Source organism: Vipera ursinii (genome assembly GCF_947247035.1).
Source record: "Vipera ursinii genome assembly, chromosome: 1".
Lineage (NCBI taxonomy): Eukaryota > Metazoa > Chordata > Lepidosauria > Squamata > Viperidae > Vipera > Vipera ursinii.
Window position 1 is genome coordinate 72,122,765 of NC_139512.1, and position 27,819 is coordinate 72,150,583.

At 39.4% G+C, this 27,819-nt stretch overlaps 1 protein-coding gene and 2 long non-coding RNA genes across 4 annotated transcripts in view; 1 reads left to right on the forward strand and 2 right to left on the reverse strand.

Annotated features, from left to right (window-relative positions):
- Positions 1 to 21,044, reverse strand: part of LOC310631808 — a 53,365-nt gene extending 32,321 nt beyond the window's left edge. The window contains exons 1-3 of the long non-coding RNA XR_014490718.1: positions 19,583 to 21,044; positions 13,541 to 13,624; positions 6,155 to 6,249 (exon numbers count right to left, since the gene is read on the reverse strand). This is a non-coding gene — a long non-coding RNA (uncharacterized lncRNA). The remainder of the gene's footprint in view (positions 1 to 6,154; positions 6,250 to 13,540; positions 13,625 to 19,582) is intronic.
- A 135-nt stretch (positions 21,045 to 21,179) lies between these two features.
- Positions 21,180 to 27,819, forward strand: part of ZFP36L1 (ZFP36 ring finger protein like 1) — a 36,466-nt gene continuing 29,826 nt past the window's right edge. The window contains exon 1 of one of the 2 annotated variants that reach the window (XM_083348507.1): positions 21,180 to 22,224. In XM_083348507.1, the coding sequence (XP_083204633.1) occupies positions 22,216 to 22,224 (9 nt within the window). In that variant the 5' untranslated portion in view covers positions 21,180 to 22,215. Of the gene's footprint in view, positions 22,225 to 27,393; positions 27,744 to 27,819 lie in introns of those variants that run through there. The other variant, XM_083348508.1, reaches the window with a different exon arrangement.
- Positions 22,355 to 27,345, reverse strand: LOC310631807. The gene is made up of 3 exons (XR_014490717.1): positions 26,273 to 27,345; positions 25,562 to 25,767; positions 22,355 to 25,202 (listed from the first exon to the last, which is right to left on the reverse strand). It is a non-coding gene; the product is annotated as an uncharacterized lncRNA (long non-coding RNA).

Here is a 27,819-nt window from a genome sequence, read left to right on the forward strand (position 1 = left end):
AGATGAACTGCTAGTTTATATTTCTAAATTGTTTGTTGAAAACAGTACTAGATTGAACATGCAATAGCATGAATTACAAATTAATTCATGCTACAAGCTAACATTCACTTTAGCATGAACCCAAATTCCATTAGTACTATTTTTTTAGACTTTCCAGTAAGAAGAGATACCGTAGTTTTAAAGTTAACTTCTTTGGTATACTCAGTCTGAATATAGCACCTTTAATCATTTTTTTAAAAAATCCCACAAACCTCTGTATTCTAGCAGTGTCATTCTGCCAGATCTGTGAAGACAACAGCCTCTCATGAACATTTTAGTAAAGCTGCTGGAATAAGGCCTGTTAAGTCAGTATGGGAAGAGTATCATAGGGGATCCCCCACTGATGCTAACAGAATCTTTAATTTTAGCATGCAGCAGGGCAAAGGTCTAGAAGCTTTTCCTAGACATTATCAGGAACCGTTTGATAAATGTTCACCTGCCATGTAGTTATTAAAGACACCGCCGAAAAATGGTTAATTGGTTAAAGGTTAACTTGGCATTAAATCCCGATTCTGATTTTGAAAATGATAGTCTTAAGATTTCAGACTATGGTCTGACACTTGACACGAAGGTTCGAGATAGCAGAGGTTGGATCTGGGCCATAGAAACCCTACTTCCTAAATAATTTCATTTCAGTCTACTTGCCGTCTTTCACCCTAACCTAACCTATAGAGCAGACCTGGACATTTTATAGCCCACAGGCCACATCTGGTCCTTTGACTGTCTCCCTCTGGCTCGTGCCCCGACCCCACAACAGTCCCAGTTTCTCACGTGGCTCCTTGGGAAAATTAATTGCCCATCCCTGTTGTAAAGTAGTTGGAAGCCTGAAAGAAAGAGAAATCAAAAATACTGCCTTGAATTTCTAGGAAAAAGTATAAATAGTCATGTAATAAATAAGCAATTACATACATGCATCAAAAAATTGAAAAGGCCTTTAAAAAAACCAAAATGTCACTGAACCAAAGCCTAGATGTTCAACCATTGGACTACAGAAGCCCTCTTGAGTCAACTCTCTACTGTTGGAGCTTGAGGTTGTGTTTGTTTTCATCTGAGTGTGTCTCTGTGTGTGTATGCATGCACGTGCACATATACATGCAACTGTAGATGTTCCTCACTTGTACAATGATTATTAAAGCACTCAAAGTGCTTTTTCAAGAGGCAACTGGACATTCATGTTTTTCTTTGAAGATGTTTCACTTCTCATCCGAGAAGCGTCTCATCCAAGAGCTGAAGAAGCTTCTTGGATGAGAAGTGAAATGTCTTCAAAGAAAAACAAGAACATCCAGTTGCCTCTTGAAAAAGCACCTTTGGAACAACCATGAGCTGGATGACTGAGAATCTCCATAGACGATTAGTGAAGCAGATTTTATAACTGTAAAAGAAAGGGATTTATTTACACGACACAGATTATAGGGCAAGTAAAACTTAACATTTAGTTAACATCCTACCAGGAAGAAGGCCCCGAAGCTCTATGCATGTGTCCCTGGAAAGACAGAAGGAAGTGGCCTCAGATTAGCATTTTCTAATCAGGCAAAGTGAAATACAAAAAGGCAACAGACTAAAGGTAAAGGTAAAGGTTCACCCGCACATGCGTGCAAGTCGTTTCCAACTCTAGGGGCCAGTGCTCATCTCCGTTTCAAAGCTGAAGAGCCAGCGCTTGTCCGAGGACATCTCCGTGGTCATGTGGCCAGCATGACTAGACGCCAAAGGCGCACGGAACGCTGTTACCTTCCCACCGTAGTGGTCCCTATTTTTCTACTTGCATTTTTACGTGCTTTCAAACTGCTAGGTTGGCAGAAGCTGGGATGAGGCGCTCACTCTGCTACACGGCACTCGGGATTCGACCCGCTAAACTGCCGACCTTCTGATCGACAAGCTCAGCATCCTAACCCACTGACATAAAATTCTATTAACTCCCTCCTGCCTTCTTGCTGAAGAGTACTTGAGAGCCTTTGGATGCTCATCAATACTCCCTTTTCTGTTTAGTATACACAGAAATTTCAAAGGGTCCTCAGCTGAGTTTCTGCCCTTCTCAAAGGCAAATAATAAGATTTCTCATGAAAGAAACAGCAACCCTAGTTTCTAAACTACCCCTGACATGGCTGCAATACAACCCATTTTCTCCATCATACAATCTAATAACAGGACATTTTAAAGGAATTTTTAAGGATGAATGAACTTGAGACATTTCTGTCAGGACCTTCCTTCAAATCACTGTAAATCACTGTAAAAATTCTGCTTCCCAAAGGTTTGGCTGCTCTCCACTGATGGCAGTGATAGGGTTTCAAAAGAGAGAAAATCTCTATTTTACACGGAAACTCATTTGGTAGGAAATAAGTTGTGTTTGCAGATGGACATCCAGGGCCAAATTCTGCTGCAAACTACTGGTCGCTAATTAGACGGAATACTAAAAGGAAGACTCTTAAGTTAATCAATGGTTTTTCCAAGCTTTGATTGCACTCCTGTCTCTTTAAACCTTATTTAGTAACTAAGTAAGTTCAACCTATTTATCTGGAATAATCTATGAGTCACGGTTGAAAATCTTATTACTCTGCTTCAAAAGAGTTTTAATATCCAATAATCAGCTGCAAGAGAGGGAAGGGCAGTCTCTGCTCTCATTTGTTATGGTTTTAATGGTCTTGGACCTTGGTTTATCAATTGTACCTAAAGGAATCCATCAACTGCCACATAATTTACTTGATTCAGCTTTTTTAATGTTGGTTTTATCAGTCTCACCTGGTAACTTTTTTTCTAGCCATGAAAATATCCAAACAGGCTTCAGCAGATAAAGAGCATGCTTGGCTGTTTTTAATTGGCTTGTTTAGAAAATAGTAAACTCCAGCAAGAGCACTAATGCCAATCCAGATTTCTGGCATTATGTTTTCTGGCTGATAAAAAAATTGGCCTCACAAATCAACCAACCTTGCATCAAATGGAAATTACAAATACCAGGCTACTGATTGGTCCAAACACAGCATTTTTAGCATTTTCAACTTCTGCCTCAGAAAAGAAGTATAGATAGCCTTATGTTCCTGTTCTAATGAACTAAGGAGAAACTTCCTGATAGTGAGAACAATTCACCAGTGAACTGGCTTGCCTTCAGAAGTTGTGGGTGCTCCATCACTGGAGGCTTTAAAGAAGAGACTGGACAGTCACTTGTCCAGAGTGGTATAGGGTTTCCTGCTTGAGCAGCGGATTGGATAGAAGACCTCCAAGGTCCCTTCCAACTCTATTGTTCTATGTTCTGTGTTCTAACGTTTGTGCATATTATGCAGTAGTCTTTGTCACAGGTTTAACTGAACATCAATCAAATTTTGAAAGATGACGATCATCACAAATAAAGCAAGTGCAAACCTTGCTATAAATGACTAAACAACGCCATCAATGGATTAGTGTTTTGTGAGGGTGTGTTCAAAACCATTTTTGCATTGTAGTCAAGAAAATCATATGAACATTTTTATGAAGTCACAGTGAGTCAAAGTTACTCAGTGAATGCTGCGTACTTTTTTCCTGGTTAGAAATCGCAAGAGGTGCCTGACACAATATTTCCAAAGTACATGTATAAATTCAGAGTGTCCATCATTTTCCCCCGAATAAAACAATTCAGTGAAGCTCTGCTGCATTTTAGCTAGAGTTTAGATTTTAGCCAGATTTCCAAACCTAACTTTTAACAGCAAGAAAAAGAATGTCAGTGCATTGGATTTCCAATTTCAATGTTTCTTTTTACTCTTTCTCACATGTATTTCTTTCTTTCCCTTTGGAATGTTCCATTGTCACATCTTGCATGGCAAATACAATACTGCATACTGTATACACTGGCTTGCAAAAGAATGAATTCAACACCTCCTCAATAATTTTGCAAAGTCATAAAAACCTGGATCAATATATCTCGAAAACATTTGGTATCTGACATGCACGCCATCACGCTAACACCACTGTAAAATGCAAACATTGGTTTTAGCACATAACAGATGATGCTTAATAAGGACCAATGCAGAGGAGACTGTCCCCTTTCCGTATTCTACCAGGCTCTTGGCTTTCTGGCTGGAACTACAGGAAGTGCATTCTGGAAGGCAGTTCTTTGGGAAAAGCTACCTTATGTCTTTAATGTTTGATGATCAACCCTGGTGATAAACAATAGGGCAGTGCTTACAAGCACACAGTTGTTCAAACATAGCACCTGTGAAATTTTTTTTAAAGCAGCTGTGCTTCTCCCCCCCCCCCCCCTGGAATTATGTACTAGCTGTACAAAGCAATCTAGAAAAAGATGTGGCTCCTTTAAAACATTATACATGGGGGCTACATTGCACCTCTGCAGACTCCAATGCCTCTTTTTGGAATCTATTTCAACATAAAAGCCTATTAAATAACGATTGAAGAATGTTTGACTAGGTAAAATGAAAAGAAACATTTGTTTACTTATTTATCACATTTAGAATTCTGCAGTGAAACCTTAATCATTTTTAACTTGTTCAGAGGGGAAGAGAATCCTACATGTAAAACAAGTATTCCAACTGCATTATTCTTAGGCAACATGTCTAAAGTGAAGCAGATCAAGTCCCTACAGAAGCAAATAAAATAGCCTAGGAAATACAAGCTTCACGATGACCTTCTCTACTTAGTTTACAGTTATATCCTCATCATAAAGGAAAAATAACAATTCACCTTTCGCCAATGGTACAGTGCAAGCAACAGTTGGCATGTCACACTCATCAAATTTAGAAGAATTGTTAGAACAGTCCTAGGGGAGTATTCTAACAATTTTTTTTGTATGGGACAGGAAAGGACTTTCTTCCTTTCCCATTTGAATTAAGTCTATCCTTCCCATTAAATCCTGTTGCAGCTTGTAGTCTAGGAGGGATATAGAAGCACTGCAGACAGAGGGTATTACTTTGGGGCAGGGTTAGAAGTGATTCTAGCTCTTGAAAAAGGAGGTAAATCTGAGGATAAGCCATTGTAGCAGTATTGAAGCTCAGAGGTAATTTCTATCTTCTGCCCGAGACTTTCTGCACAGCACAGGGCAAAGGTGTATGTGAGCTTCAATTATTATTTGGTCTGGCCTACATACACTTGAAGAGAATATGCATAGTTGAGCAAGAGCCAGGATGCTGTTTTGGCCATGAGTATTAATGCCAGATGTATATAACCACTATTTTACTCACAGATGAAAACAAACCAAGCAAGGTTACTGTCGGACACCTTTTACTCAGAAAGGCACCCAACCCTTCTTACAATAATAGTAATTATTATTACATAGTCTCTTATTATGCTCCCAGTGCAGATAGCTTTTTCCCACACATCACTACTTCTCTCTTGTAATTCACCCACGATGATTTCCCAACTATTCAGAATTGCTCCTATATGTTCGCCTGAATGCTATAGCTACATTAATGAGTAAGAGATGCAGAGATAAAATGACACTTCCATGTCTCAATCCTTTTAATGGGTTTGGTGTCTGGGTTAGCTAACCTGGCCATGTCAGCTGGCAGTTCTGGGAGCTCCAGTCCTAATAGTGGGGCACTGGACATGACTAACCCAAACACTAATTAAATAAACATACACACACACACACACACACACACACACACACACACACATCAGAACTGTGTAGTGGTTAAGTTGAGGATAATGGTGAGCCTGGGCTATGCAAAGCATGGATTAATAATGATTAATAAAAAAACAGGAGGTATATTGTGCCTTTGAGCAAAAACTGGAGCATTCTGACTATCTTGACTTAGCAGCTGGAAAAACAGATTTGAAAATACATAGCAACACCAACTGAAATCTTGGGAGATTAAAATGGGTAAATTATGTTTATGAAAAGCTAACAAGCTAATCCCTATCCGTTCAAATTATGCAAAGGAGAAAGCAACTAAATATCACCCATTAAAACAAATGTGTTCCCTTATAACCTTTAAAATATTGTTCCAAATTATAGTACTAACCATGGGAGATGCTTATAATAAAGTTTATTAAATAATAATAAAAATCAAACCCTTGATCTCCTCATCTCCAAGCAGTTGTGCAAAAGGCTCCATGTAAATTCAGTTTCATTTAGATAGGATTTCAAAAGAGTAGCAAGAAGCATTCTAGAAATCCAGCAACACACACTCACCTGCACACCCAGAGTTTGGAAACATTTCAACACTGCTTTAAAAATCGTCTTAAATTCTTTCACTTGCCTTCTTGAAAACTGCGATAGCATTCTGACTGAAATTATAAAAGAACTATTGTTACTGGAGAACAGTTCTACTATGAAAAATGTTAGTACAAAGAAAATATCATTCTTCCAGTCCTATGCAATCATTTTAAGTTTATAAATATAAGATAACTTTATATTCAATCTCTCTTCAAAAGAACCCTAACCGTAACCCAACTGTAATCTTCAAAACTCTTGAAAGTGGTCTGCTTAAGCAAGCATTAGATTTGAATTCAAATTTCTCTGCTCTAAGGCCAAGGTAGTATCATTACATCATACTGCCAGTAAGTAGAGGATTGTTGCAAAGCTTCTACAGTTGACAGATGCAGGATCCTTCAATCTTATAAATTCTGCTTCTGCAAATTCACATTTACTTTACAGATAGGAAATTCCTTTATAACTTTTGGTATGACCTTAATTAAAGGAAAAGAAATTGCAGGGGCTTAAAGCAGCAATCCTGAAGAATATTTATTTAATTGAAAAGACTTACATAGCCACCTGTGTTATGAACCACAACCCTGGGTGTCTCACAAAACAATAAAAACATCAAGAAATCAAACAACCACTATAAAATCTCCTGGTGCTTCATTATATTGATATAATATAAGTGACATTGGCCACATTGAAATCCCCCAATCTTACTTTTCCCGCTTTCAACAAGGCTGGGGTGGGGAAGCTTTGATTCTCTAGCGGTTGCTGGGCATTAACCAGCATGGTCTAGGGCACAGGTCTGCAACCCGAGGCTCCGGAGCCACATGCGGCTCCTTCAGCCGTCTCCTGCGGCTCCCAGTCCTCTGCCATGTGCAGTCCAAAAAACAAAAAAGTGGGACTAAAAAAGTTCAACCAATTCAAATATGCAGGGTAGGTGCATATCTCGCCTTGGCTCCACTCTTCAGTCAAACCCTGTTCTGCGCATGCGTGCATGTACGCGCATGTGCACACATTTTTTGCGGCTCCCAGTTTTTCCTTTTGTGAGGGAACCGGTTCTGAGTGGCTCTTTCACTGTTTCAGGTTGCTGACCCCTGGTCTAGGGCTAGGGAAAATTAAACCATCAAAGTGCAACAGCTTCATCCTTCTTACCTATATATTTAATCTGCTGCTGATGTTGACCCTTTTGTTTACCAACCTATTTGCTGGTTGGTAGACTAATAGAGGACGCCAAGTCATTTTAAAATGGACTATAATAGTGTCCTATAGGAGGCTATTTGGTCTGGAAATGCTTTCAAATGATCTGCTTGAGTAACTGTAAATAAAGCAAATACAAAGATATTTAAGGTGTTCCCAAGACAGTCTTAAATTCTACAGTAATCAGCTGCACTTCGTTTATATTTTTATCATGCCTTTATTATTTTTATAAATAACTGAAAGCAGTGAATATATCAATACTCCTTTTCCCCACAACAACCTGTGAGGTTGGACTGAGAGTTACCAGCCCCAAGTCACCAGCTATCTCTCATGCCTCAAGCGCACTAGAACTCACAGTCTCCCAGTTTCTAGCCAGATGCCTTAACCACTAGACCAGGGGTAGGCAACCTTGGCTCTTTTATGACTCGTGGACTTCAACTCCCAGAATTCCTGAGCCAGCATAGCTGGCTCAGGAATTCTGGGAGTTGAAGTCCACGAGTCATAAAAGAGCCAAGGTTGCCTATCCCTGCACTAGACCAAACAGGCTCTAATGATAGCACCCAAAAGAAAATTTTAATAAAGACAGATAAATCCCAACCGGCATTTGTATGTTTATTCAGAAATATCTCCAATGGGCCTTATTTCCATTTAATTATGTGTAAGAGCCTTTCCTGTGTTGTGGCCAGGAATGATGGGAGATTATTTTCAACCCATTTAGCAGTCACCAGTTAGGAAAAGCTGCTGTGCAAAATTCTATAGGGTAGAAGCAAATGCAGTTGGAAACAGATTAACTGTAACTTGGTAAGATTTACTTTGACAGATGAGGCATATGCCCTAAATCTATATCTATGTTGTTGTTAGCTGCGAAGTCGTGTCCGACCCATCGCGACCCTATGGACAACATTCCTCCAGGCCTTCCTGTCCTCTACCATCTTCTGGAGTCCATTTAAGCTCAGGTCCATTTAAGCTCTATATCTATAAACAGATATAAAACCAGTGTTACTAATGGGCTTTCTTGGAATGCCCCTTTTCCTTAGTGAAAAGAAAAAATCTGTGGATGTGTGTACGACACAGGATAAAGGATAATTCTGAGCGTGCTTTGTTTCAGTTTTACATAAGGCTACTGTATCTGGATTGCAAACATCTTGATAACTACTAGATCACAGCAACATTTGCTGCCGCTATCTAATTGTCATCTGGATTTTTGCAATGTAGATTTGGTGGCCCTCTTCTTATATAAACAGACAGTCAAATCACTCAATGATGGGGTTTTAAAGTAGTGTTCTCCAAATGACTGCCTTCCATATAGAGCCTTGGTGGAGCAGTGGGCTAATGCCTCCTTAAGTAACACCAGCTGCCTGCAATTAGTGCAGGTTCGCATCCCACCAGGCTCAAGGTTGACTCAGCCTTCCATCCTTCCGAGGTAGGTAAAATGAGGACCCAGATTGTTGGGGGCAATAAGCTGACTTTGTAATAATGCCGCTTGGGGTGTGTGTGAAAGCCCTAACAAGCAGGCATATACATAGAATGAAGGCTACTGATAAGCTTGTAAGCCACCCTGAGTCTTCGGAGAAGGGTGGGATATAAATGTAATAAAAAAAATAAAATAAAATAAAATAAAAAAATATGCCTCAACTAGAATTTCCAGAATCCCATCCAATGATTTTATAGTTTAGGAATTCCAGAAATTTATACAACATATTTGGGGGACAAGAGGTACGGGTGGAGTATTTTAAGTTATAAGTGAGTAGAACGGCTCTTCTTATTACTCTTGACTGTCAGACTGTTTTTTTTTACTCCTAACATGATTCTGTAACCAGATACAATCACCACCATAGATACTACTCTTAAGGTTTTCCTTTATGCTTAATGCAGCCCTCTGAAATGCTGTTTAGAGTAGATTGCAAATTGATTTCTATTATTCTGAAAGAAATCAAATGCAATGGAACAATAACATGGCAGAGATCTTAGGCTTGCCAGCAACTGAAAACTGTTCTTTGCCACAAAATATCACCCAAACCCAACAACAAACCTTTTGGTCATAGCTGCTTCTTGGAAAGTTAAAAAAAAAATTAACAGAAGTATGGAGTTGACCTACCCTCTCATCTCCCTATATAGCTTCTTTTTCTAAAGTGACCTATTTTACAGTTGTGGATTATTGAAAACACTTATATTGGCCCATGAACTTGCAGAGGGCTTGACAAACAGAGATAAAGCTAGCTCCCTGCCCTGAAGCATTTACAGTTTGAATAAGAGCAAACAAACATAAGATAACACTTTGGGACAACAATACCAGCAGAGCTGGGTGTGGTGATTATTAGCTATGAGGAAAAGGGTGCGTTTGTGTTCTCCACATAGCAAACTACAGAGAAGGTAACTAAGAGACAAAGAAGACAGCAGAACTGTTCAAAAATACAGAAGGCACCGAAGAACAGAATGACTGGGTTCACAACATCACCTTTAACCAGGCTTGGCTTATCCACAACTGTTTACTAAGCCACAAAAAGCAAACAAACCATATTTATAGCTTAACACGATCTGTGAATCCAGTCAATTAGTGTGATCAGTTAGAGAAAGTATTGTATTTTATGTCTTGGGCATATTGATATACCAGTAGTTGGAATTTAGCAGAATTGGTTATAAAAAAAGAAACCGGTCCCTTTTCCCAAATAACTTACACTCTAAATCAGACATGTCAAACACAAGGCCCGGGGGCTGGATCCGGCCCGCGAAGTGGTTTTATGTGGCCCGCGAAGCCATCCTGCAAACAGTGAGGGAACGGCCCCCACTGCCTTGGCCCTGGCCCAGAGACCCTCCTTCTGCCAGAGACCCTCAGATCTGTCCCACTCCTGCCCAGGTCCCCATAGGCACCCTTGATGCGAACGATGTAGAGCTGGCCACGCCCACCCAGTAGGCCATACACACTCTAGCCACACCCACCCAGTAGGCCACGCCCACCCTGGCCATACCCACCCGGCCCCTTGAGGGCAACCGCAATGGTGATGCGGCCCTCAATGAAATTGAGTTTGACACCCCTGCTCTAAATGGTGGCAGTGGGAAGGCAAATGAGGAAGGAGAATAGTGACAAGGGTAGTAGGCATGGAACATAAGTAATTTACTTATCCGTGGTTATGCTAAGCATTAGAGTTGTGAGTCAGCAGACTCACAGACTCATAGAATCATCTTAAGGTTTTTAGATTCTGCATAAAAGTGTTCAATGAAGAGAACCCACCCACCTCCCTGGGTAATTGATCAAATTATTCTGTTGGGATTCTCCCCCCCCCCCCAATGTAATTTTCTTAAACTTCTGGCCAGGGTTTTACTTACTCAACTTTCTTATTGATTAGCGTAATGTAGCTAATCATCATTTCTTTTCTCCACCCTCTCTGAAAGATACCAGGAACTTCCTGGAAGGACTGTACCTGGCAGGTAATTAAATTCCCCCATTGCTACTACTTTATGCCTCTTGGAAAGATCTTTAATTTGCTACTGAGAAACATCATCAAAACTTTATCCTTGACTCTCCAATCAACATGGGGCCCCAATGGTAATATTGTTTTCATTTATAACTTTATATTACATGCTTCCTATAATATCGCTGGGTTCATTCATTTGTGTTTCCTCAACTTACCACAGTTGATTTAGTGACTGTTGAAGGTTACAATGGCACTGGAAAAAAGTGACGTATGGCCGTTTTTCACACTTATGACCATTTCAGCCTCCCTGTGGTCATATGACCAAAATTAATATACTTGGCAACTGACTCATATTTATATTTATGACGGTTGCAATGCCTTGGGGTCATGTGAACAGCTTCTGTGACCTTCTGACAAGCAAAGCCAATGGAGAAATCAGATTCACTTAACAACTGTATTACTAAGAACTGCAATGATTCATTTAACAACTGGAGCAAGAAAGATCGTAAAATGGGACAAAACTCACTTTTTTTAAAAATCCCATTTATATCCCGCCCTTCTCCAAAGACTCAGGGCGGCTTACAATCTAAGCACAAATCAATGTGCTTAGCAATAGCCTTCATTCTATGTATATGCCTGCTTATTAGGGCTTTCACACACACCCCAAGCGGCATTATTACAAAGTTAGCTTAATTGCCCCCAACAATCTGGGTCCTCATTTTACCTACCTCGGAAGGATGGAAGGCTGAGTCAACCTTGAGCCTGGTGGGATGCGAACCTGCGCTAATTGCAGGCAGCTGGTGTTACTTAAGGAGGCATTAGCCCACTGCTCCACCAAGGCTCTTAACAAATGTTTCACTTAGCAACTGAAATTTTGGGCTCAATTGTGGTCGTATGTTGAGGACTACCTGTGGTGTACTATAGAACAGCCTACTGCTGTCCCAGCAAGGGTTGAGTTACTTTAAGAGTCCTATTGAGGAACGTCTACTTCCTTGAAATACCTTTTGCAGGAATTTCCAGTTTTCCAAGACACCTATCTTTTAATGAATCTATCCAATTCTTAACTTCAAATCTTGTGGAGTTTTTTGAAAGAGCATTTAAATATTCTCTTTAATCCGTGTTTGGACTTTGTTTTAATACTATAATTTTATAGAATTCGTATCTTTATATATTTTTAAAACTTTATTTTGTACTGGTTAAAGTTGTCATCTTGTCTGGTGGCTCAGTGGTTAAAAGGCTGGGCTTGTCGGCTGGAACGCCAGTAGCCCAGGTGCAAGACTGGAGTGCCATAAAACAGGTTGAGCTCCCATCCTTGTCCCAGTTCCTGCGAACCTAGCAGTTTGAAAGCATGCAAATGCAAGTAAATAAATAGGTACAGCTCAGTGGGAAGGTAACAGCGCTCCATGATGTCATGCTGGCTACATGACCATGGAAACGACTTCAGAAAAGCATTACCTCATTGGCTTAAAGCAGGGGTAGGCAACCTTGGCACTTTTATGACTCGTGGACTTCAGCCAGCTGGCTCAGGAATTCTGGGAGTTGAAGTCCACGAGTCATAAAAGAGCCAAGGTTGCCTACCCCTGGCTTAAAGAAGCTGAGATGAGCACTGCCCCCTAAAATCGGCTACAACTAGTGGAGTAAAACCTGTGGGACACCTTTTCCTTTCACCTTTACTGCTTATAGAAAATAGGTCATTACTTCAGTACTATTATTCCAGAAATTACAATCTGTGCCTTAGCAGCAACCTCCACTGTTAAAGGTGCAATCAGAGACTTTCCTATGCATCAAATCAAGCTGCAAAATCAGACACTAAAAGGAGACTGAGGTGATCTTATTTTAAAATAATGAACAGAAAGAAGTCATAAAATGACTGGAGAGAAAAAGTGGAAGCGGGAATAAAGCCAACAAAAGTGGACAATGACATTTTCTTAAGGGCATGTTGAAATTATGACAGGGAAATAGAAAGCAGTGTGTAAGAGAAACATCAGTCTGGCCTACAGAGAGCAGTATAGGAAAAGGCAGCAGTCAAGAAAATGAAAACAAAACAAACAATGAAAACAAGATTTCTGATTAAAACTCAGAAATAGCTGTTATAATCTTAAAAGGGAATTACTGTATAAAGGTCCTGCTACCAGTGGTCTAGTTGAATTTTACATACATGCCAAATAGGAAGTAGTACTGATGGAGATTAATTACCCTGATATCTACTGAAAAATCAACTCAGCCAAGTATAGGCTTCCAGGAAATGCCTCAACTTTCTCCTTTAGAGAGTAAGGCAAGCATATGAGTATCATTTGTACTATCTTTACTTGGTATTAACTTAGCTGAGAAAGTGGACGTAGCAAGAACGTAGGAGGAAAATGATCTTGATTTTAAGGGAAATCAAATTCTTTTGATTTCAAAGGAAACTGCAGATGAATTCCAAGGAAGTTCAAAGAGCAAAGTTAAGTAAGACTCCATGGCAGAAGTAATGGAAAAGAAAGCTTCAAATGAATGGAGTTCCTAGGAAAAAAAGAGGGAGAATAATAAAAGCACAATTCCAAATGAATTGGACCTCAGTGAGAAAAAGAATGAAGGGCAAGGAAGAATCCAGTATGCAACATAAAAAAAATCAATGAAGATTTAAAAACAAAAAGAGACACAAGTAACAGAACTTTTGGATCAGGAAAGCTAAGCTCAAAATGGTAAAGGATTTTAAGACCATCCTCAAAATGTTTCTTCTGCATATATTTTATGTAAAAGGAAATGAAAAAAAGCATACCACAGAAGCACCAAAATACAGGAAAGACAAAGGCTTATTTGTCTTAATCTTCTCCAACAAAAGAATGTATGTTCCACCGGACAACTGTGAAGAGCAAAAAGAGCGGTATTGAAACCTGAGGATCATTCTCCATTGCTGAGTTGAAGTATTATGATTAATTAATCTTTGATCTGACACAAAACTATATTGGCATGTCATTTGCTATTCCCACTACTGAATCACATCCTACCTCTATTGCTTGTTTCAGTTGCACTCTACAACCTGACTGCCAAGGTAATGGAATTATAGTCAAACAGATGGTAGATAGTACCAGAACAAGAGAAGAAGTGCTATTTGAACTCCATTAAAGCTGAGGATTGCTAAGTCTATCTCAGAGCCTTGGTGGAGCAGTGGGCTAACGCCTCCTTAAGTAACACCAGCTGCCTGCAATTATTGCAGGTTCGCATCCCACCAGGCTCAAGGTTGACTCAGCCTTCCATCCTTCCGAGGTAGGTAAAATGAGGACCCAGATTGTTGGGGGCAATTAAGCTGACTTTGTAATAATGCCGCTTGGGGTGTGTGTGAAAGCCCTAATAAGCAGGCATATACATAGAATGAAGGCTACTGCTAAGCTTGTAAGCCGCCCTGAGTCTTCGGAGAAGGGCGGGATATAAATGCAATAAAAATAAAAAAAATAAAAAAATTTCTGGATTTGGGATGAGAAGACAACATTATGAGGATGTTGCTGCAAGAAGTTTGTTTCATAATTGGATGCAAGTAGAGAAAACCCTCTGAAATTGATAGAAAATAATCAGAGATTGCCTTACTGTAAATAATTTTTAACTCTCTAAGCCAGGGGTCTCCAAACTTGGCAACTTTAAGATTTCTGAACTTCCAACTCCCAGAATTCCTCAGCCAGCCTTTGGAGTTGAAGACCACAAGTCTTAAAAGTTGCCAAGTTTGGAGACCCCTACTCTAAGCCATATGAATTGCACTGTAGATTTCTGAAGAAACTATGATGGTTTGATGAAGTTATTTATTCATTCATTCATTCGTTTGTTTGTTCGTTCGTTCATTTATTCATTCCCAAAAAACTAGTGAAATGCTGGATGACTGAAGAGCCAATGTTGCCTCTATTTCAGAAAGGTAGAAAAAGAGGACCCAGGGAAGTACAGAGAAGTCTGACAGCAGATGATTCTTGTAATCTTTAAGTGATTTAGCTAGAAGCCTCTTGAAAAACACATTCAGCAAAGATTGCCCAAGAACAGCTTTTGCCAGACTAATACATTATTTTGCTTAATAACTTCCATAGTAGACTGTGGGAATGTTATGTATTCCATCTATATTCCACCTCCTAATATTATGATCAACAAGCTAGTTATATGTGGGCTGTATGACAATTAAGTAACTATATAGCTGGCTCAAAAAGTAGTAAATAATGCTTTTTAATAACGCCTCATCAAACTGGATTGACATACTGAGTAGGATGTCAAACTCCAGTCCTGGGCCATTACTTTTCAATATTAATGATGTGGACAGAATAACCTATTAAACAAAGTGGTTAGTTAATACCCTAGTATAGAAGCGCAAACACTATATTCAGCCCATCAGCAGCCTTTTTGTTGTACCACGAACTCTCCCCTTTTTTGCATTTTTAAACATGGACGAAAATCAAATCCCTTAAATCCCAGAAGATAGAAATTTAAATCAAAATGATATTTGTTAGAGAACAGGACTAAAAATAAAATAACAAAATTAAGTCAAACCGAAACAAATGCAAACAAATCAGTTACATAGGTATTTGCTAGGGAGATACCTGGTTCGGTAGAAATATGTAGGAGAGGCTGGCAGAAACAGGGGAAGGAGTCAAGTGGGGCATTGTTTTAAAGTCTCTACATAGTCACAAAAAGAACAAAGTCCAATCCCCTTTGAATGCCTATTGGCCCTTATCTAGTTTTATCCAGGTGCAAATCACTAGTCCACAAAAATTCCTGTGCGCAATAAATTAATAATTTTGAATCTTCAAGTGTGGACCTGGTTGTTTGTTCTTGAAAAAAATGTGTGAAAACAATCTTGGAATGCTGCTTGATGATATACTTAGGATGAATCAAAAGAATACAAAAGCAAATACAAAGTTAGTCTTAAGATAAGGCAAATACAAAGTTAGTCTTAAGATAAGTATAATCTTTAAATCACAGGGGTAATCACTTCAGTTTATTCTAAATTGAACAGATCGCTTCTTCAGCACTGTGGCCAGTTTGGGGCACCCTTCTTTTAAGAAGAATTCAGGCAAACTGGAACTGGTTAAGAAAGGTCATCCGAAATAATCAGAAACTCAGTCCTACAAAGAAAAAGACTGACGGAAGTAAGAATGTTTACCCATGAGAAGACTGAGTAGGCGTTATGACAGAAATAACTCCTCCTCGAAATACCTGAAAGGAAGTTAGACAGAATAAGGTCAAGATCTGTTCTCTCAAGGTTCTGACTGAATGCTATAAAAACAATTTGACAATGGAACCTGTTACTCGAGAAGCGGTTGGTTCCCCCTGACTGGAGATTTTCAGAAGGGGCCTAGACAGCCAACTGTCAGCGATATTTTATAAGCAGGGGATTGGACCTGGCCTCAAGTAGTCGCTTTCAGCTGCCTGATTCTGTGACATTTTATCTCTACTCTAGAAGTATATATTATTTTTCCATATTTACTCATGTAGAGTAAGACAATTACATTATCTGACTTTCAACAACAACACAAAAAGCAGAAAGAGCACTGTAATTATTCCCCAGTGAAACTCCAAAGTCACTGGCCAGCAGCTATTTTGGACTCTATTTCCCCTGAGGAAGTAGAGAAATGAACTGACATTTCCACCAGACCTCTTGCCACAAAAAAAATATGGAAACAAAATAAACCCTAAAGTGCTGTAGGAACACACCAGAAAGCCTTGCAACTCTGCTGGCAGCAATTCAAGATTGAAAGTTTGGCTGAAAGTGTTATAGTAGCCATGTCCCAACATTTTCTACCAAAGGCTACCCTGGTGTTTTGACTGGTATGCAAAAGATTTTGAAAGGGCCCCAAAAATGAATAAGGTCAAGACTACAATTAAATTTGAATGTACATTTAATGGAATTAGAATAGCAACATTATTATAGTTAAAGTTGTATAACACTTTGGATCTGATTTCCTGGGATGTGTTGGAGCACACGGGAGCTGTTGGCAGTATCTTAAAAACAGCATCTTTCAAGACTTAATCTGGAGTATTCAGAGAGCGCTCAGATGATTGATCTGATTATTTTATGATTATTCCCCCATTGTTTAGTAGCTTGTTTCTTTTATTATACTGAAAAATATAATTTAATTGTAACAAGAAGAGAAGTTCTGGGGACAGTTTCTACAGTAAATCTTTTAAGGACCATGTGAACGATGAGGGCCTGAATTATGAATCTTCGCTTGACAGAGAACATTCACGAACACCATACTTTATTTCCTTTCCCTGTCTTTTTCCTTCCTTCATAATGAAAGCTTTTATAATATACAGGAAATTAATTAAAGGCACAATGGTTTAGTGTAATAGTTTAATTATTTGGAACAGAGATGAAGCAATGTAAGGAATGAAATCTAATTAATATCAGGAAAAGATAAGCGATACCTTGTTATAAAGTTATTTGCTAATTGTATTAACTATCTTATAAATGGATCAATTCTTATGAAACTTAAGAAAAAATATTATGAATTTCCATAGGTATACAAAAAATAGCAGGAAATACAGCTTAGCTAACCATTGCTGCTCTCAATGAAATAAGAAATGGCATCACATTTGATAGGTGTTAAATCCATTCTTTTCAACATATATTTGTCAAGTATCTAACTAAAAGATTTAAAAATACAGATCAAGCATAAAGGTGAAAAAGTAAAGCCTTTAAAAGAAAGATGGGGAAGAATAAATTTGAAAATAGAGGGCATTATAGCAAAGCTAGATATATAGGATGTAAAATTTAAGGAAGCAGTAAAGTTAACAAAGAAAATCACGATAAAAATAAATATTATCAAAACTGATACAGGAAGGAAATAGAAGAATGGAGGGAGGGGAGCCCCATAGAAAATGAAGTTAAATAAACATGAACAGGGAACAAGAAAATGGTTTTGAAACAAGGAAACAATACAAACTGAAAGGCTTACTAGAATAGTGCTATCAACTCTTTGTATTACCACCAGGGAAAAAAAATTAACTGCCTTTTAAGAAAGTGAAGCTTGTTCTGTTGATATTTAAGATGCCTATATAATGAAATTCTTTCCACCTGTGCACCTGAAACAGAGATTCTGACACATAGTGTTTCTGAGAGGAGAAATAAAACGTTTTACCTAGAAGTCACATTCAAGCAGATATAAGGATAAGGAATTCTGCTATTTATTTATTTATTTATTTATTTATTTATATTTAAATTTACATACCGCCCTATTCCCGTAGGACTCAGGGCGGTTTGCAGGGAAAATTAAAAGTTAAAATACATCCTATACAATTAAAATAGATTAAAACTAAGATTAAATTAATCCCTGAACTTAACTAAAACCCCATTAATTAAAAATTAAAACCCCCTCAGTCTGGGCCAGACAGCTCAAAAAACCAAGTTTTCAAGTCCCTACGAAATGAGCGAAGGTCGGGGGCGGTCCTAAGCTCCGTGGGAAGCTGGTTCCAAAGGGCCGGCGCGCCCACAGAGAACGCCCTTCCCCTGGGGATAACCCACCGGCATTCCTTAACCGGCGGTACCCTAAGAAGGCCCTCCCTGTGGGAGCACACAGGACGATGGGAAGTTGATGCCGGCAGCAGGTGTTCCCTTAGATATTATGTTTAAGAAAACTGAAAATTGAAACTTGCTGAGTATTCAACTTGAAGGCTACTGAAGCAGAGTGGTTAAGTGTTGAAATTTTAAATGAGGCATCTGATCAATATGAATTTATTCAGTCTTGCACAAGTTCAATTTCAGTAATTAAAGTTAAGATTAATTAAATAATGTTGGCATAATTCTGTTATAGAATCCCAACTTCAATTAAAAAAATAATAAAAAATAACACAAATAGCTTAAAAAACTCAAATGGAAAATGGAAAGATGCCATAAAGGATTTAATTTTCTTGCCAACTGTTAGATATTAAATCATTTTAAATGTCTGTCAGGTTCCACTCCGCAAAGTCGAGAAATGTAATGCTAAGGCCGATATCCTAATGGTCAGTGACAGGATTACACAATCTCCAAATTGTATTAGAAAGCCAGTGTGGTATAGTGGTTAAAGGCTACCAGGTTAAGAACCAGGAGACCACGAGTTTTAGTCCTATCTAGAAGCCAGCTGCGAAACTTTGCGCCAGTTACTTTTTTCTCAACTCTTAAGAAGGCAGTAGCAAACCATATGTCAAGAAAACTGCATTAGCCTACTTTTTTTGCTCTGCAAATGATGACACACTTTCCCTTGGTCCAAATCCAGCTGGGGAGAATGAATATAATAGGCTGGAACTAATGATGATGGCCAAATTGTTCTCATCTGTCCTTTCTTATGAAGCATCTAAGACTTCCTAGATGGCTCTGACAAATGGTAGTTATTAATGGAAACATTAGAAACTGCAGAATGCATAAATCCATTTTCCCCCAAATGTGTGCCTTTCGGTTTCCACAATCACTATACTGTCCTTTGAATTAGCTAGTAATTATGGAGATTGAAGTACATCAGGTCAGGGAAAAATAAATTAAAAGCCTGGAGCAAACCAGCCTGCAGATCATGAAAGCCAGAAAGGCAGACACAGATCACTTCAAAAAGGTGTTACTTTTAATATGACATAAGTAAATTATTGAACAAGCAGGAAGTAGTATTATCTTCATTTAATTTGCTTAATTTGACTCCAAAGTTAATTACATATTGCATTCTTGTAGAACTAGAGAAACCATGGTTAACATAAGGACATTTTCATTCAAGTGCAAATGTTTTAACTTTTGGACTAAAAAAAATGGAAAGACAGCATTTGCGACAGTTATTTTATATATTTAATTATTTCATTTTCAATCACATTTCAATCTTACCATTTGAAGGCGACTTTTGTAGACTGCCTGTGGACTTCGAGACAGCTCCAGGTCATACCTATTGATATAATTTCAGTAATTATAATTGTATTGCTATCATAAAAAGCCCTACTCTAACTAAAACACCAGTCTTCTTCCTTGCAAGTCACCATCCAGTTGTATTCTGATCGCAGCTCTCAGAATTCATTGGCAGCTACTCCGTTCCATTACTTACATGTACGAGTGCTTCTGCCTGTAACCTCACTTGTTGGAAAGTTTGACAGACTGCGTTTGGAGACCCAGTTTGGTATCTAGTATATGATATCTGGTGGAACTGAGAAATGTTAACAGTTTCCAGACATTCTTGCGCCGGTCAGCCTAGACTACTAAAATTGTTCTTTCTCCCTGCCATCTTTCACCAACATCCCCCTTATAAGCATACATAATCTCAAGGAATAAAATTCTCTAGTCTAGCATTTGAGTTATGATTTCTCTGTATGTTGACAATGGTCCAGTACTTTGATTCAACTGCATATGTGGGAGAGGCACTTTAAGAAAAATTGAGGTACAGAGTTTTTCCAGGTCTCTGTCATTGGCTGGAAGATGACCATGGCATCAAGGTGCTTCTTTCCTTTCTGGTATCTTTGTGCCCTATTTCAGCCATACCGCCAGTGTATGTTTGTTTCCTAATTAGCTATTTCTGTCCACTCATTTCTCCAGCTGGCAAAGCATTTTAAATTTAAATTAAATTTTCCACTAAATCTTGAATTCTTTATGTTTAAAAACAAGGAAACTACATTTTAAACATCTTGCTGTATAGAAAGCCATAAGCTGTTGTTACCATTTCCCCTGGAACATATTATGCCCCTTTCTGTTTAGTTAATTGATTAATTAACCACATTTTCCCTTGTGTATTTTGCAATGACCCCTAACCTCAGTGCTTAGTTTATGATTCAACCTCTCATATAAACCGCAAAATAGGTTAATTCTATGACCCATGGTTAATTTAAACATGGATAAGAATTCCATGTAAACATGGTTTGTTCATCTGTTATTGTGGAGAAATGACTCTAGAATTGCTTGTAAAGGGCATGTCTTGGAATTATGTTCTAATCCTTCTGGGTAAAATTGTTGCTACTTAATGTTGCCAAACAATTACTGTATTTGCAAATCTTAATTTATGAAGTGTTATCCACATAATACAGAAAACTGGTTCCCAAAAGGAACATATGATGCCCTTTATTTTTTCTTTCTTTCAAAACAACACCTCTGCAGTTTCCATCCTTATCTTCTTGTAACCACTGTAACACGTTTCATGGTTTGGGTTATACAGCTTCTTGTCAGACCGTCAACTTCTTCAGTTACCAACAATGCCCTTCCAATACTGCTCTCCACAGTATTTACACAGTGAATTTAAAACCTTTATAAAGTATTATGTAAAATAAATAAGTCCTATACCTGCACTTTCCATTATCATGCAGCAAAAGCCAACAGGGCTTCATTTGGATTGTGAAGATAGAATTTTGCAAACTCTAAAATGTTGGCTCAGAGCATAAGAACTGAAAAAGATTCAGTCTGTTTTCCTGAATAATTGTTACTGATATCAATTAGGTGGCCATTTATTTGTTTCATTTACGTATATGTTCATTGCATACAAACAGTCCTAAATCTTTACATCTGGGCTTTCCCCGTTGCTCTAAGACTATGCAATTTCTCTGACCAGAGTTCTTTAGAATGTGCAAGAACACGTACAAAGAATCTGTTTTCAAACTGTTAAAGAAGGCCTTATCTTAAGAGTCTCATGTGGTTGCTTCGGAAGCTGCTTCCAGCTGCGTAATACATGTGTATTCATGCACAGCCACTCAGCTCTGCTTTTTTCTCAGCATGCAGAGAACACCCAGGGGCAGCTTCTGAAACAGCCACACGGTCCTGGAAAAAAAAAGAGGTCCCCAAGTTCTCTCTGCATGCTGGGAAAAGTGAAGCTGTACATGCACATACATGCAGAGACAGCTGAAAAGAGCTTCCAAAGCAACCAAAGAAGCCTTGGGGAAAAATGAGACCACTTTATTAATCTGAAAGAGATGATTCGTATGCATTCCTGCATGTTCCAAGCCAGTCTGTTGAAGGGCTTGCATTTATAATTTGTGAAAAATTATCACAATTTATTGCTGGATGGGTGTGAGGGAGCTGAGTCTTGTGGCTTGCCTACAGGCATTTTCTAAAAATCGTGGCATAAAGACAATTTTAAAGAACTGTTTTCAGTTGCTTAGTGCGCTATTGAAAATTTTTGCCTTTTACATTTGATAAAAGCTCCCTTAATTCCCAACTAGAGCTTCCAGCTTCTGAGAAATTGGTGAGTCCTATTACAATCAGCTGGCTTAAGAACATCATTTGTTATTAAGTCATCTAATCTGTTCTTCTTTGAGATACTTTTGTATTATTCACAGGTGTTAAGTCAACAGAATTAGAGTGCATCATTTTTTCTATAAAGATTCTTCCAAAGATGACCAGGTTGACTCAGTACCTCCTGACATATTGGTAATGTTTGACTCACAGAAATGTAGCAACGTAAGAGAAATGGGCACTTTCCAGAGATGTAGCATGCCTGAAACATGAACATTTAAAGAAGTTTAGTGAAAATATAACCAGGCTACATGCATCAGGTAAGTTCGTGTCTCCTTTGCATCATGCTGAATGTAGACATTGGCTAGTTAAATGGAAGTTGAAATCCAGAGAAGTGTTCTTTCTTCCCAAATGGCATATTCTTCTTGGGGACGTCCTTCCAGCTGCATTAATTCTGAACCTTTTTCAATTAAGTTTTGATTGAACAATGTCATTGCTAGGTGCAGGACTTCCACACACCAAACAAAACCCTAGGTTTTCATGACCAACTAACTTTTTCCCTTATGGTTTAGTTAAGTGAGTGTTCAAACGGCCCAGCACATTCCTTTGTACAAAATGCAAGACACAAATATTATCTTGGAGAAATTCCTCAGGACCATTTCTGTATTTTAAGTTAGCAGCAGGAAATATCTGCTATGTAAATTACAGAGTAGTTAAGAGGCAGGACACTTACACAAGTACCTCTTGTCCCGCAAATTCATAGGCACCTGCAGATTTGGGGACATGGAAAACAAAAAAATGAATCCCATCCCTCCTGGGCTACTCAAAAGGCAAAACCATCCAATTTTAGAACACTAATGGTTACCTAATGGTTGCTCTACTCCTACATACATCTCCACACCTTTTGCTTCTCCCTCTTACTTCCCTCCCCCCAATGGACACACATGGAAGTTTCCCATATTAGGGTAATTACAAGCCTCTGCATCAGGATGTAGCTGCAATTTGGCTATACACTTTCTTTTGCCAATCCTTTTATTATTCTTGGGAATTTTATTTTTTCCCCAATGATCAATGGATATTCAGGTTGCACAATCATTTTTACACTTTCACTCCTACAGGCAAATTCCTGGCCTGGAAAGGTCTCCCGTCTTTCAAAGCTCCCCTAGCTGTAACTATTCAGCTGTACATACTTTCTTGGGAACTCTTCAGCAATTCCACCCGTTGCTTTTGTAGTTGGGCTTCTGGAACAGACATTACCACTCATTGAAGCAGCTGATCATATTCAATGACTAGTGCCTCCATTATGAGACTTGGAAGTACTGCAGAAATATTTTTAATTTAGGAATGTTCCTCTTGTTTATTCCAGCAGGGCATACAGGTAGTCCTTGATTTACAACCACAATTGAGCCCAAAATTTATGTTGCTGAGTGAAACATTTAAGTGTATTTTGCCCCACTTTACAACCTTTGCCAGAGTTGTGAATCACTAGTAACTTAACTACTTTGTAATATGGTTATTAAGTGAACCTGGCTTGTTAGAAGTTGCAAAAGGTGATTTACAAGACCCAACAACACTACAACCATCATAAACATGAGTCAGTTGCCAAGTGTCTGAATTTTGTTTAGGTGAGCATGGGGATGCTGCAATGGTCTTGTGAAAAATGAGTCACTTTTTTCAGTGATGTTGTAACTTTGGATAGTCTCTAAATGAACTATTATAAGCTGAGGATTACTTTTATTGTAATTCCTGGAACCTCCTCTACGGAAGCTCATCCCATTGTTAACTTTAGCATTTTGTACACACAATTAAAGTTTAAATGGGTTTCTTAAAGTTAAGGTCACTGGAAATGTTTATCATTTTTGTGACATAAGATTCATAATATGGAGATTCCAATGGATTCTGGTTTTTCATCAAATATTTAGGAGAGCCAAACCCTGAGGAGAGCCAGTTTGGTGTATGATAGTGGTTTAAGAAATCAGGCTAGAAATTGGGAGACTGTGAGCTCTAGTCCTGCCTTAGGCAGAAAGCCAGCTGGGTGATCTTGGGCAAGTCACACTCTTTCAGTCCTACACAGGAAGCAATGTCTTTAACACTGTAAGCCACCCAGAGTCACCTCACGGTAAGATGGGCGGCAAATAAATTAAATATAAATAAATGGCAAGCGACTTCTGAAATCTTGCCAAGAAAACTGTAGCCCCTAGTCCAGGCTGTTGTCAAGAGTCAAAAACTGATTTGAAGGTCAACACACACACACATACACACTCCATATCCTAAAGAAATCATATTTTTACAGAGGGTAAATTACTACAAAAGGGTAAGACTTTAAACATGGCTTGTGATAAATTACCAAATCAGTTTTTAAAGACGTAATCCAAGCAGAAATTTTAGAAGACATCACCTGCACTACTGAAATATTTTCTCAAGATTTGTTACAAACGATTCAGACTAATCCCAAATAACAGAAATTAGAAGTCTTTTTTCTGAACTGGGTCCAGGCATCTCTGGAGCCAATTTAGCCTTGCAAATAACTATTCTTGTGGCTAACTACTGATGAAGCAAGTCAAACCTACTGATGTAGTCAAGCTTATTTCATATTTGTTAAAAACTGCAAGCTTTACACACAGGTCTATTCCTCCTATGCCAAAGTCATGCTTGCTCTATCCAAGTCACAGTTTGTTCCACAACTGAGATAGCTATACAGCTGTTGTTATTGTACAACCACAGTACCAACCCTTTTGTGACAACATTTACACTGGGTATTATCATGTAGATACCAATAGTGTTTACTTCTGCATGAATGCCATCAAGCTATGAACACTACTTAAATGCTCCTGTGGGGGGCTACCAAGTAGTATTAAGCAGCTGAGGAAGGGGCTTGCAGAAGTATTCATTTGTTGCCAGACTGAAACAAACAGGGAGGAAATTGGCACAAGGTCTATTTGATGACATTCCTGTCTTCATAGAACTGACATTTAACAGAATTTATGCCTTCTTGAAAGTTTGTTTTAGAAATCGGTACAGAAGAACATTCTTACACAGAAGCAAGAGTCGTTACATTCTGAGATGCATTTCTGAGAAAGCTTCCGTTTTTCTGTTAAGGTCTTCAAGAAGAAATAGTGTCTGGACTGTAAGACTCTGGATGGCTGTGAAATGGCAGTACAGTTTGGATTTTTCTGTATTTCTTCACCGCCATTTCACATCTGGATTTTTAACAACTCAGGCATAGTTCAAGGGTTGGGTGACAAGGTTTTAACCTTTCAATCAAGTTTTTGTTCTATCTAGAACATACACTTTGTTTCTCGATGCTGTAAAGCAGACATGTCAAACACAAGGCCCGGGGGCCGGATCCGGCCCGCGAAGTGGTTTCACGTGGCCCGCGAAGCCATCCTGGAAACAGTGAGGGAACGGCCCCCACTGCCTTGGCCCTGGCCCAGAGACCCTCCTTCTGCCAGAGACCCTCAGATCTGTCCCACTCCTGCCCAGGCCCCCATAGGCACCCTTGATGCGAACGATGTAGAGCTGGCCACGCCCACCCAGCAGGCCATATGCACTCTAGCCACGCCCACCCAGTAGGCCACGCCCACCCTGGCCATACCCACCCGGCCCCCTGAGGGCAACCGCAATGCTGATGCGGCCCTCAATGAAATTGAGTTTGACACCCCTGCTGTAAAGCAAAACATTTCGGCATCGCTGGTTCTGCTCATTTTCCACTGTCACCAAAGAAAGTCCAGCATCAGCTCTCTGTTAGGCAGTACATTCCCAAAGGGAGGGATCATTTCCGAGTTTCTCATTTTCTGTAAATCTTTTTATTTGAAGGGTTTCCTCAGCATAGAATTAAATTCAGTGTCCAGGTTCTCCTGCACCTGTTGAATAGTGTAAATCAGGGGTCTTCAAACTTGGCCCTTTTATGACTTGTGGACTTCAACTCCCAGAATTCCTCAGAGGAATTCTGGGAGTTGAAGTCCACAAGTCATAAAAGGGCCAAGTTTGAAGACCCCTGGTGTAAATATTCTCCAACATAACAACAAAAAACTAAGTTAAATCATGCTCTTGCCTAGCGGAAAGGAGGGGAAAAAAGGCAGTTAAATTCGCAAAGGCCAACATCCTCTTTAATTAACCAGTAAGAAGAATCCCATGTTTTGAGACACTGAAATGGGAGGGTTCCGCCCCCCCCCAACAGTCTTATACATACAATGAAACGGAAAAGGGGAACGCTGGGAGGGAGGGAAAAAAGGCAACGCCTGAGTACGTATCGAGGCAGTAGAATTAAATCAAAGCAGAGATGCAAGCCAGCCCAAGGCGGGAAGCTTTTTAGGCGATGGAAAAAGGAGATATAACCTGCGTTATGTACACACGCTTCAGACGTACCCGGGAGAGGGGGCGGGGAGAGGAAACCAAAATGGTGCGCTCTACAGCGAGCGGGAAAATGCGGCTAGCAAGTGGCCTCATTACGCAGCGATGGAAACGGCGCCGCGTTTCCTAACAGGCCGAGACCTCTTTAAGTGTTGTGCCACAATCATCTCGGGAGGTGAGGCTTCAGTTGCGAGGTCACATGGAAAGAGGAAGGAAATATTACCAGCTCCGCTTCACAGTCTACCTAGCCCTTTCTTCCACAACTTAAAAGGCTGCGGGGGAACAAATTCAGCAAATCACGTTCCGATGCATGTGTCCCTTCCCCAGTTCGAATAAGCGCCAAAACGAACAAAACTCGACTCGGTCGGGAAACCATCCGACATAATACTCAATTTAAAAAGTGGAGGAAAGGCCAGAGTTAAAATTGCAACCAGCTATTCAAATAAACATGGAAGCAGTTGTTGTTTTTTTTAAAAAAGCGCCCTTTGCAGGAACGCACGTTAGCAATGTGGCAATCTCTGTAAAAACTTCGCGGGGGGCGGGGGGAGAGGGACACAACAACTCCACAAGTCGTTTTCCAGCGGCAATTTAGACAAAAACGGTTCGCGGAATTTTCTCTAAATTTCTTTCCTCCCAAAATTTGACCTTTTTTCTTTTTTAAACATTACAACACACAAACGATTCTGGGGCCAGACCTTTTTTCCTCCGAATTAACTTCTAAGATGATTAATACAAAAATCTGGGGGCGGGAGCGGCTTCGTACCCTGGTCGGCGCGAAGAAACTCAACGCGAGTTCCTTATTTTTTTTTAAATGTTCTGATCCTATCGACATTTACGACGATCTCTCTCCATCCCTTGCTTTGACCAGAACCTATTTCAAAGTAAAGAAAAGCCTTTAGAAAGAAAAGCACGCAGCCAAGCTCCCATATTCCTGCTTTGGCTTGCTCGGAAGCAAAGCCCTGTGGGATTCAGTTAGCCTGGCTCCCTTAAAAGATGGGCGTCCAGCAACCCCCGCCTTCAAGATGATGATGATGATATTATTATTATTAATAATAATAATAATAATAATAATAATAATAATAATAATAATAATAATAATAATATAATAAAGTTGGAAGGGACCTTGGAGGTCATCTAGTCCAACCCCCTGCTCAGGCAGGAAACCCTATACCATTTCAGGCAAAAATGATGACTGCACCGTATCGATCCCGCAGTCAGGGAAAAAAAAAAAACAAATCTTCTCGGCGGCGGGGAGAGGGGGGAGGAAAAGAGGAAACTGAGAGCCCAAACTTTGCCTGAGCTCCCGCTCACAAGCCCGAAGGAACCCTCCAAACCTTCTCAAGGAAACAATTGATCCCGCCTTAAGTAGAGGAGGAGGAGGAGGAGGAGAGCCGCCGCATCGGCTGCAGCGAATAGCGTCACATGTTACATTCAAGTCCCAACAAAAGAGGCTTAACTAGCCCCTTCGTTCGTCGCCTAATTAGAGGTAACTTGTACAAACACTACTCTCTTCAAAACTTTTTTTGCCCCCCAAATTAAAAACGAGAGCTTCAAGGAAGGCC